The 19,512-nt window shown below is 32.7% G+C and overlaps 1 protein-coding gene across 1 annotated transcript in view; it reads right to left on the bottom strand.

Annotated features, from left to right (window-relative positions):
* Positions 1 to 19,512, bottom strand: part of LOC106879038 (FAD-dependent oxidoreductase domain-containing protein 2) — a 138,156-nt gene that overhangs the window by 9,852 nt on the left and 108,792 nt on the right. Inside the window, exons 4-7 of the mRNA XM_089363373.1 lie at positions 16,355 to 16,485; positions 15,278 to 15,398; positions 12,390 to 12,605; positions 5,944 to 6,136 (exon numbers count right to left, since the gene is read on the bottom strand). Of these exons, the coding sequence (XP_089219499.1) occupies positions 5,944 to 6,136; positions 12,390 to 12,605; positions 15,278 to 15,398; positions 16,355 to 16,485 (661 nt within the window). The remainder of the gene's footprint in view (positions 1 to 5,943; positions 6,137 to 12,389; positions 12,606 to 15,277; positions 15,399 to 16,354; positions 16,486 to 19,512) is intronic.

Here is a 19,512-nt window from a genome sequence, read left to right as displayed (position 1 = left end):
CGAGGTGACTATCTTTAACACTACGGTGTTAGAATCATTCTTTATTTCCTTTTTCTTCTTCTACTTCTGTACTACAACGCTTCAAGCGAGCTACAGCGCTCTTAAGTACGTTATTTCTGATTGCCCAGTCAAAACCAAAAAAGAGAACATCTACAAATTGGACAGTGTTGGGCTTGCACATTGTCAATATTATGAAACACCAACAGAAAGAGGTAATGTACGCATATGCCACACAAAGTCTGACGCAATGATAAAGCGACCACAATCTATGGCAATACAAACAAAATTGTGAGGAAAGGATGTGCTTCCCATAGAAACATCAACACCCGAAAAGGATAATGTATTTTTCAAAGGAATGGAGAAGTTATCAAAATATAAAGATTTTAAAACAAGTATTGCATGGATGTGGAGGCTAAACAATCTTTATTTTAATAGGTACCTTGAGAAGTATCAAAATACACGCAAATTCATACTTTTATGCCCGACTGACAAACAAACACTCCATGCGGAAAATAACAATACAAGTTATTGAATATATATTTAAATTACATGAAATACAATAGAAACTACAAAATCAAAACAGAATATTGCATATATCAAAGGCACACAGAGCTACGCTCGGTAATGCAGTGAAAGCGCACAATAAATCTAAGACTAACGAATAATAATAATAATAATAATAATAATAATATAAAGGATTGAGGTAACTCCTCCTGAAGATATAGAGTCAAAATTAAAAGAAGAGTGCCATTGTTATCTAGTGAACGATATTTCGACATCTTGTGTGTCTTCAACTGGTTCAAAAAATGAATTTGTCAATCTACTTCATTTTGGTTAATGTAGAAAAAATTGAGGTAACTCCTCCTGAAAATATAGAGTCAAAATTAAAAGAAACCTTTATATATTAACCAAAATGAAGTAAATTGACAAATTTATCTTTTGAACCAGTTGAACACACACAAGATGTCGAAATATCGTTCACTAGATAACAATGGCACTCTTCTTTTAATAATAATATTCATTTATATTTCTGTATATATTCATTTAATTGTATTCATTTATATTTCTTTACGTTCTGAGTTCAAAATCCACCTTAGCTAAATCTGTCTTATATCATTCTTCAGTAGATAAAATTAGAACCAGACAAATACTGGAGAAATTTAATTTGTAATACTTTCTACTAGATTTGTGACCTTGCACTTTGTATTCCGATGTTAGATCTTTATTTTTGCTATGTTTCACTGTTATTTTGTAGTTTCTGATATTACTTTAGTGTTTCGTCTTGTTTGTTGTGCAGTATTGTTAAGAAACATCAGAAAGCAATGTTTGTGGAATAAATAAGATAACAAAATGCTTTACATTGTGGTTCCAAATTCCTCCAAAATAGACTATACCTATCATTCTTTAGGGATCAATAAAATAAATACCAGTTAATTACTGTTGTCACTCCTCACATTTTTTTTGTTTTATTTATTTATTTATTTAGTTTTTGATTTTGCGATTTTTGAAGATTATATGGTTCTCGAAGTTCTAAGATTTCTTTCTTTGTTAACTGGTATCGTAAATTCCTTCTTTTCAACTAGTACATGTTCATTTTTCATTTCATTAAAGATTAACATTTTCCTTATTTTTCTAATGTATGTTTCTTTTCTTGTGATGTTTGTGTGGATTTGCGTATTCTTTCATGAAAGTTTTTGAGGTTGCATTCATGTTTCTTTGTAGTTTCTACTGCTGCTTCATAAGTCAATTGCTCCAACTTTTATGATACAAATGTTTCCAGAATGTCTAGATATAGTTTGTTAATAGTTTGGTAATATCATAGTCACTAGATTTTATCTTCCGTTCATCCTTGCTAAGTATTCTATCTTTAATTCTCCTATTATTTCTTCTCTTTTTATCTTATATTTTGTTGAATTTATGTATTTTTGTTAATATCGTGACTTTTTTTCTTTTTTCGTGCGCGTTATCGATTTTGATGTGTTTTGGTGTTTCTCTTGTTTACGTTCGGAACTTCTTTGGCGCATCCTTTCTCCTTTGCTTTTTTTTTATTATTATTTTAGTCGTATGTAATTACTTATTTGTAACTTCGGTGATTGCAGTTTGGTTATTTACTTTTTGTTTTTGTTCATTTTTTAAAGTATTTTCACTTTACGTTTTGTATTTCTTGTCATTTCTTTAAGTGTTTTTTTTTTCCATTTCTTTAATTATGTATACGCTTACGTTAAATAATTTGTTCACATTTAAATTCACTATATCTTGTGGTGATCTTTGTTTTCAAACATTACATATACAGTTTTATGGACTGTGTGTGTATGTGCGTGCGTGTGTGTGTGTGATAGAGTGTCGCTGTAAAATACACAATGGATGAAGAACACACCCACCCACACACAAAGTCGCTAGGGCTCATTTATGTTGTTTTCGTTTCATAAGGGTGACTTGAGGTTGAAAGTCTGACCTTTGTTCAGGAAGTATTTATTTTTATCAAATGTCACTTTAATCGTTACTATGGTTCTGATTTTTCATACTTTTATTCATCAGATCAAATGCATTCATTTTTTTAAATCCCTGAGCCGAATGGCAAGGTATTTATATTGTTAGTCATAATTCAGTTACCATTATTACTTTTATTCTCCATTTGATATCGACCAGATAACTACCTGCCAAGCAATTGTTGTTGCTATCATTATTATTATTATTATTATTATTATTATTATTATTATTGAGAGAGCAGTGCATGCAATCAAAGTGACATGGGTAAAATATACGAAGCCCAATATACCCATCATGACTACCCGTCTAATAAGGGTATACCAGGCACATGCATCACAACCATATGTACGTGACATGATGATCTAATATCAAGATAAGCAGCACATGAATTTGCAAGTGGGGCCCAGTTAGAATTTTCTTCAGGGCGAGTAGCTCATCCCGCTCACGAGGTCCCTGAACAAAGTTTGTTTAAGGATGATGAACAAAACACCCAAGTTTCCTGAGGTAAATTATTCAAACCTCAAAGAATTCCTTTCAACACATGGCTATGATGCTCCCCCACTACTTCTGCTTGTGATCAGAGATGCACATATCGTCAGCCACTAAGGGACATGTTCAACTGGTTAAGGTCAAACAACTGACAAGCAATTCTGTGGTATTGAGCAGAATATTTACTGTAGTCCATCTTTTATACCTAGACAAAACAATGTACATCATAACATTTCCAGTTAAGATCAAAAACCATAAGAGCCACTGCCTAGTACTGCATCAGGGCATTTATTATTATTATTATTATTATTATTATTATTATTATTATTATTACATTTGACATACTCTGCTTATTGTTGGATGCACCATTAACGTACCAACCGTTCACTTCCCGTGCACTAAACTGATATGCTCTTTTCAAGTCTCGAAGACTACTTGCACTGACAAGTAATACTGTTTTCCGGATGTATTCTACTATAATTTTTATTCCCACGTTTCAATTTTTTGCTGACTGTATCTAAGGCACCAGCAATTATTGGCACAGTGCACAACTTCTTCATTGGCCATTGCTTTTTGGTTTCTCTCATCAGACATTCATATCTCATCAGTTATTTTTTAAAATTCTTTTCGATGATTCTGCTGTCTTCAAGACACAAGATGTCTATGATCAGACACCATCGTTCTCCCTTGTTTACCAGCACATTATCAGGTTTCCGATATTCGATTCCAAGATCACATTAGATTATGAAGCCCCAAAGTATCTTTGCCAACCAGAAGTATCAATAATAATAATAATAATAATAATAATAATTATTATTATTATTATTATTATTATTATTATTATTATTATTATTATTATTATTATTATTATTATTATTATTATTATTATTCTTCTTCTTCTTCAGGCGGCGAGCTGGCAAAATTGTTAGCACATCGGGCAAAATGCTTAGCAGCATTTCGTCTGTCTTTACGTTCTGAGTTCAAATTCTGTCATGGTCGACTTTACCTTTCATCCTTTCGGAGTCGATAAATTAAGTGCCAGTGAAACACTTGATCGACTCCTCAAAAATGTCAGGCCTTGTATCTATAGTAGAAAGGATTATTATTATTATTATTATCATCATTATTATTATTCTGTAAACGAACTTGGTTATACAACAGGTTTTATATAACTGTCTTTGCTGATGAAAACGAAAACTAATTGATAAACCGACAAATTGTATAAGTTACATGTCCCGTGAACTTAGGTTAGAAATCTTACAAATGTAGAGGAAAATGACAAATATGATATCAATAACAGTCGGGGTTCTCTACAGACTTTTCTTCTACCCCAGACAACTACAAATATTATATATTTCAACACTATAAAAATAAAGTCTGACATTTTTAAAAGACAGACTAACTATATCCTAAACAAAAGTATTTTCTTTTTAAATCTGTAAATCTGAAGGCAAAATATAGCATTATGCTTTTCCAACAGTCTACTCCTACATATTTTATGCAGATAATAACAACTGTCATCATCATCATCATCATCGTCGTTGTCATCCTCATCATCACACACAAAAAAAAAAAATTATCAAAATGAGTAGGAATGGCAATTCTAATTTATCTCTTAAACGGCTTTCCATTTGAGCATTAATTGCATGTATCTGCAAATTAAACAATCTATATTTGCATTGTGCTTATTTTTTGTTTTTGTTTTAAAGCTGGAATCCTCTCAAATGCCAACTGCCCACGCTAGAAATGCGAAGTCATTCTTTACTCTTTTATTTAAACTCATACATATAGGTAAACGTTATTTGTTAAAGAGTTAGTCGTTTTTTAATGCAATTGTCTTGCTTATTACTTTCAGCTTTTAAATCAAAAGTCTAACCGATACAACTTCTATGTTTTCAAAAAGATTAATCATATGTAGATAGGTGGAAGGTAGTTAACTGAGAGACCGATAATTCATACCATCTCGCTGACATAGCTTTGAGCTCATGGCCAGGATATTTAAGTGAACGTAGTCCATAAATAATCACTAGGGATAAGGAAACACTAAATACCAAAATATTAGCATTGTAATACAGACAAAACTTTTTTTAGTTTGAAGAGTTGAGGTCGGGTTTTACATGTGTCACAACAATAGAAATAGACCCCCAAATGGGTCTACTTTAAAGTAAATACATCTAACTACCACACGATGAAGATGTCATGAAAAAAAATCAATAATTATTTTGATCATATGCTAACAAACAGGCTATATTTATCAAATGATCAGCATTATGGAAAGACTAAGTATAATTTTCAATTTCTACGTTCTTCTGTTTCGGGATGGTCAATTTAATTTTTTTTTTTTTATCAGATAACAACACGTGGTATAGATTCGTTCTTCAGTTCAGCTTTATTATTATTCCTATTTTAGTGTCCTTTGTCTGAAATCTTTCGTTGCACATCCGGTGACCTCCTCAATGTTTAGACCATTTTTTTGCAAAGACAGAATGGACTAAACAGGACAGGAGAAGACACCTGAGATTGAGAGTCACTGAAGCGGTCACAGGATGTGTGACGAAAGATTTCAGATAAAGAAAACTAAAATAAGAACAATAAAAAGTTGAAGTGAAGAACGAATATAATTGCGCGTTGCTATTTGGCAAAATAACACGATTTCACATGAGGAATTTTGCAAAACAAATACATAAATGTATCAATTTCTATGCTATTCTTGAAAAGGATTCTTTCACTTCATTGCTTTGTTTATTCTTGGAATCGCATGAAACCTCCAGGAATCCTCAGGGAAAAATCTTTTGTTTGTTTTGTTTGCTTTTTTTTTTTGTATCACAAAGCTTCAGTAAGTCTAATCTCCTTATGATAAATACTGCTGATTACATTAAATTCAAGCAGATAATGAAGACGTGTGACATTTGTCTGCTAATATATTGTCAAATATTTGAGTAGAATAAATGAGTCTAAAATTCATCGATAAAAAAAATTATTCAACTCACCAGTGTAACGGAAACCATGAATGAACCCGCCAGCACTCATGCGGAAATCCAAAGAATGAGTTATTGTACCAGAAAAATACATTCCAGGAATATTCGTGGACTCATAAACAGGTGAAATTTCTGGAAATTTCCTGAGTTTACCTGTGCCACGTTTCGGTTCAGTTGTACTAGAGAAGGGAAGTAATATAAAGAAGAAACGTAAGTACTTTTTTTTACCAACATAAAACGGAGCATAACACAAGTTTGTGCTAATTAGTTACCTTTGGGAGTGACATAGCTTGATTGACAAAAACAGTAGCCAATGTAGCTGTATCTTAATCGATTAATTTACCAGTACACAAATGATTACTTATTTTCTCTAAGCATAAAGGCCTAAAATTTCAGAAGAAAAGGAAAGTGCGGAATTGTTGCTCTACCATTGGATATTAGCAGAGCAACTGAAAAGATGCTTTCAGCAACAAATCAAAATTGTGTTATAAACACGTGTTACTGGTAACTTACTGTTTGATCTGCAATACTTACCACAATATACAAATTAATATTAAAGTTTTATTTATACATGAAAATGATCAGTTAAAAAAAGATAACCTTCATATTTTCTTACATATGATATAATTTTACCATACATAATGTACAAGAAATTCTATATTCTGTTGGATAAAGAGTAAGTTCTGTTATAGCTTTATTAGCCGAAATAGCTCTTAACTTTAATTCTCCCACCTCTTTCAGTTTCATCTGATAAAAGAAATTAACAATAACAACCTTTGATATGCCATGGTGAGCCCATATATTGCTAAAACTTCATCATAAAATTTCGGATTCTTCTTCAACTCTAAACCCTTGAAGAACTTCTAAAGAATTCAGAAGCCGCATTATTACACATATATACGTGTGCTACACATAAAAACATCTGAGATCGAATCCGAAAGTTCCTTCGATCGATACGGGTTGTTCCTTCCTTTTTTCTCTTCTATCGCTACAATGACCGGCTCAGCACTGCTGAAGGAGCTATTAGCACACTCTCTCCTCACAAAATGACTAAACTCACCCTTTGCTTCTCCACTCGTCACTCTACCTGTTTTACATCTTTCCAACACCGCACTCTTACCCCATTCCTTTCTCTTCAGAACTGCAGACTTCTGGAATTGACACACCGCATACATAGACAAACTAATATTCAAGAACTCTAAACGTTTTAGTTTCACTTGTCTCGAGGCCTCTTCAAATGTCATAGCTACCGTCCCTTATCTCCTTACTCACCATAGTAATAGGCATTCTAAAATCGTCTGTCAGCTATCTAATGATATCTTCTTGCTTCAACCTTCTGTTAAATACTTTCAACGTCACACAACATTTCTATCGACATTTTCAATATTTAGAGTATTAATCTAAACCTTTATCTCATATCTACATCTAAATCTATTTACAAGGATGCATATCCTGTGATTTAGGAAAATTTTATAAAATGGGATTCTTTCCGGTATTCTGTTTCCGCACACTCGTTGTTAACATCAGTTTAAAGCCAATTTCATTTAAACAGAATTGATAGTTCAGCCTTTGTCAGCTAATTTTCTCTTGTCTTTGATCTTTTAAAACATTTTACCAAAATTCTTTGAGCATATTATGTTTAAATTGCTAAATAACTTCATCCCCTCTCTTTTCCAAAGATCATTTCTATTGTGAAAATAGAGTTAATCACTCATGCCATATTCAATTTTTATATAATTAATATTGATGTTCAAAATATAATTAATACTGGTGCTTAAATTTATGGACTGTTATGAAAAATAACAGAAGCAATTATAGAACAAGTGAAGATAATTAACTTAAATTTAATGCAGCTTGAAGATACCACCACCGACGTCTTCTTGGTGAGACAACTATAGGACAGACTCTTAACTAAGAGCAAGTCACTGTTCCTAACATTCGTCGATCTGGAGGAGGCCTTTGAAAGAGACTGGGTAAGAAAGATTACTCCACTGGTGCGGACATGCAATAGATGAAGAAGTGATGGAAAGATCGTGCAGAATAAATAGTGATGGCTGATTTCAAAAGACTCAACTTCACAAAGGTGACAAAGTAACACTGCATATGGTGAGAGTCTGCGCTGAAAACACATCCAGTTTAATCAAGCATTGAAAATAACGAACGTAAACATGATGATGATAATGATGGTAGGGGGGCGGTATTGGTAGTGATCCCTCTGGAGCTACCAACGTGCCTTGAATAGAATTTAAGTAGATACAGAATATTTTGTAGCGCGAAGGTATGGATATGTGATGAAGTTTGCTTCACATCCATGTGAAACCTAGTTTAGTGCCACTGCATAGTAAATATTTACTACTATAAACTTGGCCCGACAAATGTGTTGTGATTAGAATCGGTAGCTATGCAGAAACCTGTTGTGTTTGTGTGGATATGTGCATACATATGTGTGTGTGTGACTGAATGTATGTATGAATGTGTCAGTGTGGAAGTGCTTTTATGTGTCTATCTACTTCTGATTTTAAACTTGTCAACACTTGATAAAAAAACAGAGTCTGTGATAAATATAAATCACTGAAGTACCAGACTTAACGAAAAAGTAAGTACTGCGAACGACATGGCGCGTATGATTCTTCAATGAGCTATCCTCGCATAAGCGAAACCTAATGACCGAAACAAGTGATATAGTAAGAGAGTAAATATCTTCAATAAAGAAAAAAGCCACAAAAGAAAGTATTAGTTCTACTACAAGAAAATATTTTTTTCTTTATTCACAGATAGCTGTGAATACTGTTGTGACAACAAAAGTGGTATATTCATTTCTATATAGCTCAATATATACTTATTGATATATACATAAATATATACGATGAAATATAAGCGTACATCATGTGTGAGTGTGTGTGTGCGTGTGTGTGCATATATATATACATAGATATACAACTATACAAGCATAATACATATATATATATATAACATACAATATGTGTATACATTATATACATACATATATACACACTTGCACATACGCGCACACATATAAATAATTAACGTAGCTTATAGTTTATAGCAATTTTGCTGTATTAACCTATACAAGAGTAACTGAATATTTTCCTTCTCTGTGAATATACAAAAATAAGGATAGTATTCTGACATGTTTCGTTGGTTACTCTTTAGGTGTATTTATTTTTTTTATTACAGTCAACAGCGTAAGCTTTATAAACTGTAAGCTAACAACATATCTATCTATTACACGCTGACAAAGTTTTGATTATTTATCATTTAGTCACGATGTCAGCCATTACAACTACATTCTGGTTTGTGTCTGATTTAAATAGCGATTCGTAACAAGTTCACTTCATAGTAAAAAAAGAGAGACGGATATTTGTCCTCTGAAGGGTGGTATGGTCAACAAGTTCTGAAACATGTCAAGATAATCGTTTTATTACGAGGCGGCTAAAAAGCAGTATCTATATTTGTTTATTTTCCACGGTGCAGACGTTATATAATGCAGATTGACAACAGCAAATTTATCTCACATATTTTAAAAAACACAAAGCACAAAGTATGTGTCTATGGAGTGCTCAGCCACTTGCATGTTAATTTCACGAGCAGTCAGTTCCGATGGTTGGATCGACTGAAATTCTCGTAGTCGTACCGCCGGAGTGCCAGTTTATGTGTGTGTGTGTGTGTGTGTGTGTGTGTGTGAGTATGTGCGTGCGCGTACAACTATATATACACATATATCCGTACCTAGATATAAGCTATCATACGTATGAATGTGCCTGTATGTACACGTATATGTGTGTATGTATACACTCACACACACACATATATGTATACGCGCACACACACACACACACACACACACACACACGCAAACATACACGCGCAAGAATTTATACATTAGGAAGAGAGATGGTGTTCGTTAAGTGGTGAAGACGTAAGCTGGATGTGTTGTATGCCTTGGCGATCTTTCCCTGTCAGATTACATCTGGGATCTTTAAATTACCAACATTAATTATAGATTAAATTGGAAAAATAATTACTAGACCCTAATCTTACTCCAGCAGCTATACTTTATTTTTAGGTAATTGCAGAATGAGGTACATTGGCTTGCTGCATAAAATTCAGTTCCTTTAGAAAGAGTAGCTTCATACAATAAATTATCTAATGTCCTATCCAAGGGGATAGCTTTTATCTCTCATCCACCTAACACAATAAAAACCGGAATTAGTAATTGGTTTTATGAAGAGTTTCTATCGGGAAAGGATTAACATTAAAAGTCTTAGGTCCCATAGCTCATTGTAAATGAGGTTTAAGTCATTGAAGAAGGTAATATAGAAAAATAGACGTTAATATTATATTGGTTCCAAATTTTGGCACAAGACCTGCAGTTCGGGGGAGGGGTTTAGTCGATCACACCGACCCTAGTGTTCAAGTGGAACTTATTTTATCGAACCCGAAAGGATGAAAGACAAAGTCAACCACGGCGGAATGTAAGCTCAGAACGTAAAGACGGACGAAATGCCGCTAAGTATTTTTCCGGTGTGCTAATGATTCTGCCAGCTATTCCAATAAATTAATAATATATTAACTTGATATTATATTCATATAAAAGCAAACTTTGTATACACATAAGCAAATACTTTTAATAGTTGGTGAATTCTGAAGTTTCAGGAGAGAAAATGCCTATAATGATAAAAATTAAACTTAAAATATGTATCTTGAGCCATGCATTCACAACGCCATTGATTCTGTTCAACAATGTGCTAAGACTTTTTATTAATAAGCGGCTATCAGATTACAATGATCAAAAAAAAAAAAAAAAACGTGGAAAATTACTCCAAGGAATATGTTGTCAATTTCTGAATCATCGAGCACTTTAAACTTGATATCTTGTCGGTATATTTACTTGCCAAAATATATATTTAGAATATAATGAATAATTTATGCTCTCATATATCTAAACATACACACGTATTCAAATAATCTATCTCCAGTATTCATGTCGTAAAAAGAGTTATGTGCATAGCTCAGCAGTTCATTTTGCTTATATTGACAATGTCTTTTGAAGAAGCGCGACAACTATAATTTTCTTTCATAGGAAGCAATGGCTGAAGATAATAAACCATTATCTAGGTAATTCATGTTGAAAATAATAATACAGGCAAACGGGAAGACTTGATGCTAATTTTCGTATTACCCAGTAACTCAATGGGACACCACTGGCAACTTAGTGTGAATGTTGTAATTTGTTGGGGAGGCATACTAACAATGGTTCTTCATTAACTGCTCCATATCGCTGATAAGATTTGAGATTAGCAATGAAAGATAGTAAAACATTCTTCAGTTGAAGTGTTTCCCGCCCTACATAAGTCAGCTATATTTCTTATGTTACTTAGTTTCTTAAAAATAAATATCTCATTATCTTGTATTGCTTTACCTTATTTTAAACTTATCTTGTTTTGTTGTTATAATATGTGTATGTGTGTGTGTGTGTGTGTGTGTGTATGTGTGAATATGTTTTTGAGATGAAGTTTTATTGTTGCTGTATATTGATTTATATAGACTGGTGTTCGCATTGTGGTTACTATAGTCATAAAAATTTTCGGTTATTTTAACTTTTGCCCTCAGATACTTGATGTATTCAGTGACATTTTGGAATCTTTTATTCTCCTACCCTACAGGTGATTTCAGAGTATGAAGGGGTCTAATAGGCATCTCAGCCATATCTCAGGCTTAAGTAATATCATATAATCTTAAAGTATTCCGTGTATATGTTTGTCATTGCTGGGGATAATAGCAAATCTATAGCTTAGCCTCCTTCTTGCTAATATAGGCCAGACCTGATTTGGAAGTATAATGTTCGTACACAGAGCATCAACATTTTTATCAGCATGCTGATACGTTTCCTAAACGAAGGATTCGATTTTAGTTTGTTTTGAGCCACTCATACAAAAACAACAACATGAGAATAACCTTTGAAAAGGTTCAGATGTTATGTTTGAAATTCCGAGAACGTTACCGATAAAGATAAAGCGCCTAAAGAAAATCAGAAGGCACAACAGCCGAAATGCGGTGAGAATAACAACCAAGATAAGAACATTAATCCGAACAAATAAATGTAATAATACATGACATGTTTGACCTTTTCTTATTTCATTTAATCTTAGTTTACATTATTTTATATTGTCTTATTTTGATATTCAAACAAAAATATTAGCCTTATAGTTAGAATAATTTTAAACAATATAACTCAGGTTGACAGCACACTATATTGTATCAACACAGGTTTTCAAGGCTTAAGTTATAAATATCCAAATTTTGTTTCTTGGTAGAAATTTTTATTTGCAGTTTGTTTTAGCATAACTCACAGTTAAATATACACTTTTGAGGAAAACATTCAGGCTTTAATAAATAGATGATGCTTACTTGTAAAATAGTTCATCATCAAAAGTGAATCCTAAACATCTTATAATAACATCATAGGATTCCCGAAACGCAAAATTATCAAAGAATTCGTCGTCTGTAACCAACTGGAATTTTCCATTCTTTGACATCAGCTTAGTTTCGTCAGAAAGGAAAGCTTCTGCAATGCCATCCAAGGACTTTAGCTGATATGTATCAAGCACTCCATTGTTCACAGCACTGTATAACGAAACCAGAAACCAAAAAAAAATAAATAAAAAATAGTAAATTTAAAAGGAAATTATTCAAACGCTCCTGTAAATAAAAATTTAATGAACAAAGGTGAACTACCTTCGTCTAATGATTAAACTAATTTAATAATTGATCTAAAAAAAAATGTGTTTTACTAAACCTATTTGTAGCTAATAAATGCATAAAGAATCAACATATGTAAATAGTTGTAGGAACAAAGTATTGTTGTTGGGTGAAATTTAAGACATAAATGAGGATTAACATTTCAGCTCTTGAATATTTATATTTCTGTTACAAATGAATAAGGAATAAGGTTGTTAAAGTTGTTAAAGTTATTGGTTCGACATACTAAGCTCATATTTAAGGCTTGACCTATATTTGAATTTTTAGAGTATCCAACGCATTTGATATACAGTATTTGCTTCAGTGCTTGATAGGAGCAAGTAATAAGTAGAGTGGCAAAATCGGTAGCCCACTGGATAAAGTATGTTATGGCATTTAGTTATATCCTTAAACAAATTCTACATGGATCATATATGATTGTAGTCTTTTAGGGTGTCTACATCTACTGTGGAAGTCAGAGTGACAGATTGTTGTGTTGAAGTCCATATCCACCTTAGGTTGGATATGCGCTGCAATGAAACAATGCGGCCAAGATCACTAGTCTTCGTACAACTGCGTTACATGGCTACCAAGCACTAAGAAATGACGTAAAGTCAGCAGGTTCTAGTTGTAGCGGTGACGCTATATGCTGTGGCTCCAGGCCTGCAAGACTGATGCATACATCCTAGACTAAGTGGTTAATCCTCCTATTCTGCTAAACACTGCCCAAGCTGCAAATGAATACTTTGACCATATATGCTGTCAACCTTTCAATCGTCATGAGTAAACAATCTCCCGGATTGACTGACATTCGATAAATAAGTCATCAGGGGGCGTTCATCCACCTGACAGCGTAGGGAAGATATCAAATATAAAAATTTGGCAATAGCTCGGTGAGCAATCTATTTTTAACATATAACACTTTGGCATACCAGTTATTCTGAATTATAAAGTAGTTAACTGAACGTTTCGTCATTGTTTTCCATAACCTTATTTTATATTCAGTTCTATAGAAAGCTAGAATAAAGAGTCTGATAACATTTAGCTACTCTTTTGACGAATAAACTTTTTACTAGTTAGCAAGTTTTAAAGATCATTAAAAGTATTCTTTCTTTTATTGTTAATTACAGTTGGCGTATCGTAACAATACTTGCTACTTTAGTATTAACGTTTCATACGAAATGTATTACGATATCATCGAAAATAATTAAGTAAACGATGAAACCTTCGAACATCGCGGAATATTTTGCAGTTGATATGGGCTACCATTAGTCACTTTGAGATTCAATTCGTCCTATCGTCAAAATATATTTGAACGTTTCGTTACTTCCCTTCTATTTTTTTTATTCTTTCGTTTGAAATGAGTTTTGACGGATGAAAACATAGATTGGTATAATGTTTTTGTTTTTTTTTTAAACATCAACCATAAGCACACCTATGTAGAATTTGTATTCTGGCCGTATGGTAAAACGAAAGAAGTAATAATTGTAAATTGTAAGACTTTTATTTAGTCTTTAAATAAGACACAAAAATATTGTATAGTAAAGGATTTTGTATGTCCATTTGCTGCATAAGCGAAGTGGACTTGCATCAAGTAATGAATCGAAAATAGTTTGCCAAGTTTCACCCCACAACAATCCTCGAAATGTTTTAAAATCATTTCTGAATACAACAATAAGGAATATTTCAAAGCCCGAAGCAAATTTTGTAAAGTAAATCACGTTCATTTCTATAACGCCTGCTATGTAACTGTTAAATAAGTGAGGCATTTAAATATTGATTTCAAATTCTGGCACAAGGCCAGCAGGATTGGGAGAGCGGGGGAACTGATTACATCGAGTTCAGTTTTCAGCTGACATTTTTTGTATCAGGCTGGAAAGAATGAAAGGCAAAGTCGACCTCGGCGGAATTTGAACTTACAACGTAAACACGGACGAAATACCGATTTCTTTAGTACCCATAAAGGGCTATACAAAGAATTTTTAAGACATCACAAAACATAAAAACAGTACCAAACGCAAACATAAATCGGAGTAATTAAAATAAAATGATAATATGCAAAAATGAAACAAATGAGGCGCAATGTCCACTCGATCCCCAAAGTCGGGTGGTTACATTTATCCAGTTTTTCACTTTTACGTTCAACATCATGTAAACATTTTTATGAGTCTCCCTCAACTTCTATCAAATTCATGCTTCTGGTCACCTCCTCCATATCCAACTTGATTAACTTGGTTTCTAGCGGCACTGGCTTCCTCACCGAGGTGGCTTCGGTATAGCTCTCCATACTGGAGACACTACCACTTGCCATAGCTGGGAAAAAAATGCAGCAGCTCACGTGAAACGTAACCGTAATAATTCCACAAAAATCACAATTATTCACCGAGACAGTTTTCACAAAGTAACACAACAGTATTCACAATAATTCACGGAGCCGTTACACAGCTAAGCATTTTACCCGGAGTGCTAACGATTCCGCCAGCATGACGCCTTACTGAGACATTTAAATATTGAACAGAAAGGTAACAAAAAAGTTTTCTCCACGAGAATATGCTTACCGAAGATCTCCAACATAATGAGTGGCCCACGCTAGTCTAACCCTGCTTCTAGCAACCATATGTATTACATTAGTTGCACCATAAATTGCATTAGCAGTTTCAAAAGCTGAGTTACCACGACCTTTCAAAATAGAAAAAATAAATATTTTGTGGGTAACATCAATGTTCAACAAACAATATCTTTCTACATATTTACTCATATTTTATTCAGTTCGTATGCTTATAGCTTTGTTTATATGTCTAAGATAACAGGGAATTATAGTAGAGATAGACAATTACGAGATGTATAAAAATAATAATTTCCATTTAAGACATTTTAAATTAGGAACTAATTTGCTGATACAGACGTTAATTATTCAAAATTTTATCTTTAGAGAAAATAACATCAAGTTTTCATCAATAATTGGAAGAACACTGATCATTTGTTTCAGTCTATGTAATTCTGTTTCACTCAAATTACAAATGAGATGTTGGTCTTTAGAAAGACACACGCCTAAAAATATGTACTTGTTCCAATAATTCAAGCAAATTTCCTAGGAGAAAACAGGAGACAAACAGGCAGAGGTGGATCATCATCATAAACATATGCTTTCATTAATCATAATCAAGAACGATAACAGTGATCATCGACATCCTTCACTAGTCATCGTAACCATCGTCATTGTTGCTATCATCTCACTACCAGGAGAAACAATACATCTCGCTGGCCACCTGATAAGATGGGTATTTTAAATAACGATCTTATCCTTATTTATATAAATTTATATATATATATACATATATATGGATGTACTTTAGCGACTGATATATTGGTATATTTTAAATACTGATGTGCATTGATCTATGGCAGAATACATGTATAATTAAATTGATAAACCTATCTGAAATTCTCAGCATTTTTTATACCTTTGAGTCTCGGATCTTTTACCTGAGCACTTCTGGCTACTGGCTATACAATAAACAATAAAACTTTACTATATATATATATGTGTGTGTGTGTGTGTGTGTGTTATTGTGTGATTGAGTTTGTGTGTGTGCCTATCCAGTAAAATAGAAAGAAAAATATTAATAGCTTACCAAGTATAAGAACTGATTTTCCTTCAAAATCTTCTGGATTAATTGAAATAGATTCATATCCTTGTGTGAGTTCAATTCCATCGAATCTGGGGATGTTAGGTTTCCACAAGCCAGTTGCAACAATCAACCATCTGTATATATATATATATATATATATATATATATATATATATATATATATATATATATATATATATACATACATATATATACATACATACATATAAATATATATATATATACATATAAATATATATATATATATAGTTATATATATATATATATATCTACATATATATATATATATATATATATATATATATATATATATATATATATATATATATATATAGTTATATATATATATATATCTACATATAAATATATATATATATATAGTTATATATATATATATATCTACATATATACATACATATGTATTATAATTATATATATATTATATATATATATTATAATTATAGTTGGAATTTTCCACAAAAACAAAAGACGAAGACAGGTGTATAAATAACAAACAGGTGTATTAGTTTAACGCTCGGGAAGGTGAGAAAGTCTTTTACGTTTCGAGCCTACGCTCTTCAGCAGAAAGGAACACGAGAAAATAAACAGAGAGAGAATAAAAAAGCTTTAGTCGCTAGCGGTCGATAATGGCGGCTGGCTGGTCACACACACACACACACACATATATATATATATATATATATATATATATATATATATATATATATATATATATATATATATTATATAATCATATATATATATATATGTATGTGTGTGTGTGTGTGTGCAGATATAAACTTTACAATACAACAAAATATTTTATACATGTTATAATGATTGATATGCGGTGATATGCATGTAAGAGACTAAAAAGAATATCTCTCTTATTAACAATCGAACAATAGAAATTTCAATTAGTAATAATTAAAAAAAACAAACAATCTTATCATAGTGTAAGAATTCGAGAATGAATCAGAGACTTTTAGATTTTCAGTCTAATGCCCTCGTAAACAAGTTACTTTGGCTATTTAATAGACCCATAATTTGTTATAAAATATTCTCTATCCTTAAAATTACTTTATTAATGTAGCAACTGATAACCGTTAAATAATTGGTAAATAATGAGGAAAAAAACCCATTCCGAAATACAATAGATTTAATGCTTTTTTTATCGAATTTTACACCTTCCACTTATATCTTTTAAATTAATCTGAAATCTATATATTTATATAAATAATTGAATAGACACATTGTAATTATCGTAAACATTCTTTTTAACAGTAAACACTTTTACTACCAGATATGTCAAGTTTTGGTACCCTACACAGTTCAGTTATCATTCAAACTAATGAAAATAGGAGCCGAAACTTTTTGAAATCATATTCTTAAATAAAGGCGATATTGAATAATATAGTTCGTGATATTCAAAGGGCGAGACTGAGACATTTGATATTTTCTCAGTTATGGTTACTCTTGAACTACACGGCAAGATTAACGTTTGCGTCGAATCAACGGTGGGTTGCCTCTGTGCATGCTCGACACGCTAGATATAGCAGCCAAATTTCCCTTAAATTAAACAGTACAACTTTAATTAGGAAAGAATTCTTTGGAAATGTAATCCCATATATATACCAACAGCGTGATGCACTATACGTATATATACTTACGTGTATAGATGCATAACCTACCAACACACACATGCGCGCGCATATATACATATATATATATATATGAAAGAAATTATATTGACGGAACTACATAGAAGTGCATTGAGAGGATAGCACAATCGTTTCAAAAGGCACAACCATATAACTATATATTACATATGTATGTATGCCATTTTGTTGTGGTATCTGGGCATTTTGTTGTGAGCTTACTAGTGAATCAAATTAAAGATCAAGGAAACAGTACGAGCAATTATTTGAATGGTTGGTATATTAAGTAAACATATACTGTATGTAGAGTCCTAGAATAGCTCTTGTACATATATATTTGTATCTGTGTGTTGTGCGTGTGTGTGTGAGAAAGAGAGAGTACATGAGCATAGGTAGATACATTTCTTTTATTAGCCACACAGAGCTCAACAAAGATGGGACAAATACAATGTAGAGCTTTTCTTTTTGGGAGGGGGTAGGGGAAAAAGAGAAGTAGGGGGTGTCGATCAAAAGGGATCGTAGGAAGGAAAAAGGTGGGGGAGTTCGATCAAAAGGGATCGAGAAAAAAAATAGTGATCAATAGGGATCGTGTATCACAGTAATGTTAATGTTCTCGTGTAAAAAGAGGGGAGGACAGTTTAGGTTTAGCCGTGGAAAGAAAAGCCTACGGAAAAGACCACGGTAACCTTGGTCAATATTGTCATTGTTAAGATAGATAGATAGATAGATAGATAGATAGATAGATAGATAGATACCCTGCCCCTGCTACGCGAAGTCCACATTCTACGCACATCTCCAAGTCACATAATCAACACAGGATACTATGACAATAACATTTGATACTCATACTTTACACAATTACCCACAAATTTAACAACACACAACAAACATGAGCCAACGGATGAGCTTCAACGAGGCCGCAGAACCCGTTAAAAATAGCAACCAAATCTCCTTCAGATCATACCGTTATGGTTTTAAAAAGGATACACTAGATATTGTAGTTCGAGGTACATTTTGCCTAAAATAAAAAAAAAAAGACGGGACAGTATGGCTGGAATGCTGCTGAAGATAGGTCACCTCTGTCAGGGTAGTCTTAGGGATTAATTAACGACAAGTGCAAAACCCACGCAACAAAACACTAGACAATCACTACCCGACACTAAAACAACTAACACAACTTGCACATTAGACATGTAACTCAATCTTCAACCAGTGTAATAACATTAACTCACATTGAACGTTCTCTACCAAAACAGATGAAATATCAAACTAACACCAGAAACAAGTAAAGAAGTATCGACAACAAAGCAAAACTATTGTAGCATACAAACACAACAAATATACATAAAAGAAAACAATGCTACCCACACTTCAGAAACCTGGTAGTGCACTGTGTTGTACAATAGAAACACGCATAAAACTGTAGAAAAACAAATAACAATTTGCACTAGGCCAGCCGTGGCTGTATCGTTCGAAGCTTGC

This window comes from Octopus bimaculoides, chromosome 1, assembly GCF_046866305.1.
Source record: "Octopus bimaculoides isolate indiv1 chromosome 1, ASM4686630v1, whole genome shotgun sequence".
NCBI classification, from domain to species: domain Eukaryota; kingdom Metazoa; phylum Mollusca; class Cephalopoda; order Octopoda; family Octopodidae; genus Octopus; species Octopus bimaculoides.
This window is presented reverse-complemented; position numbering and strand designations above follow the sequence as displayed.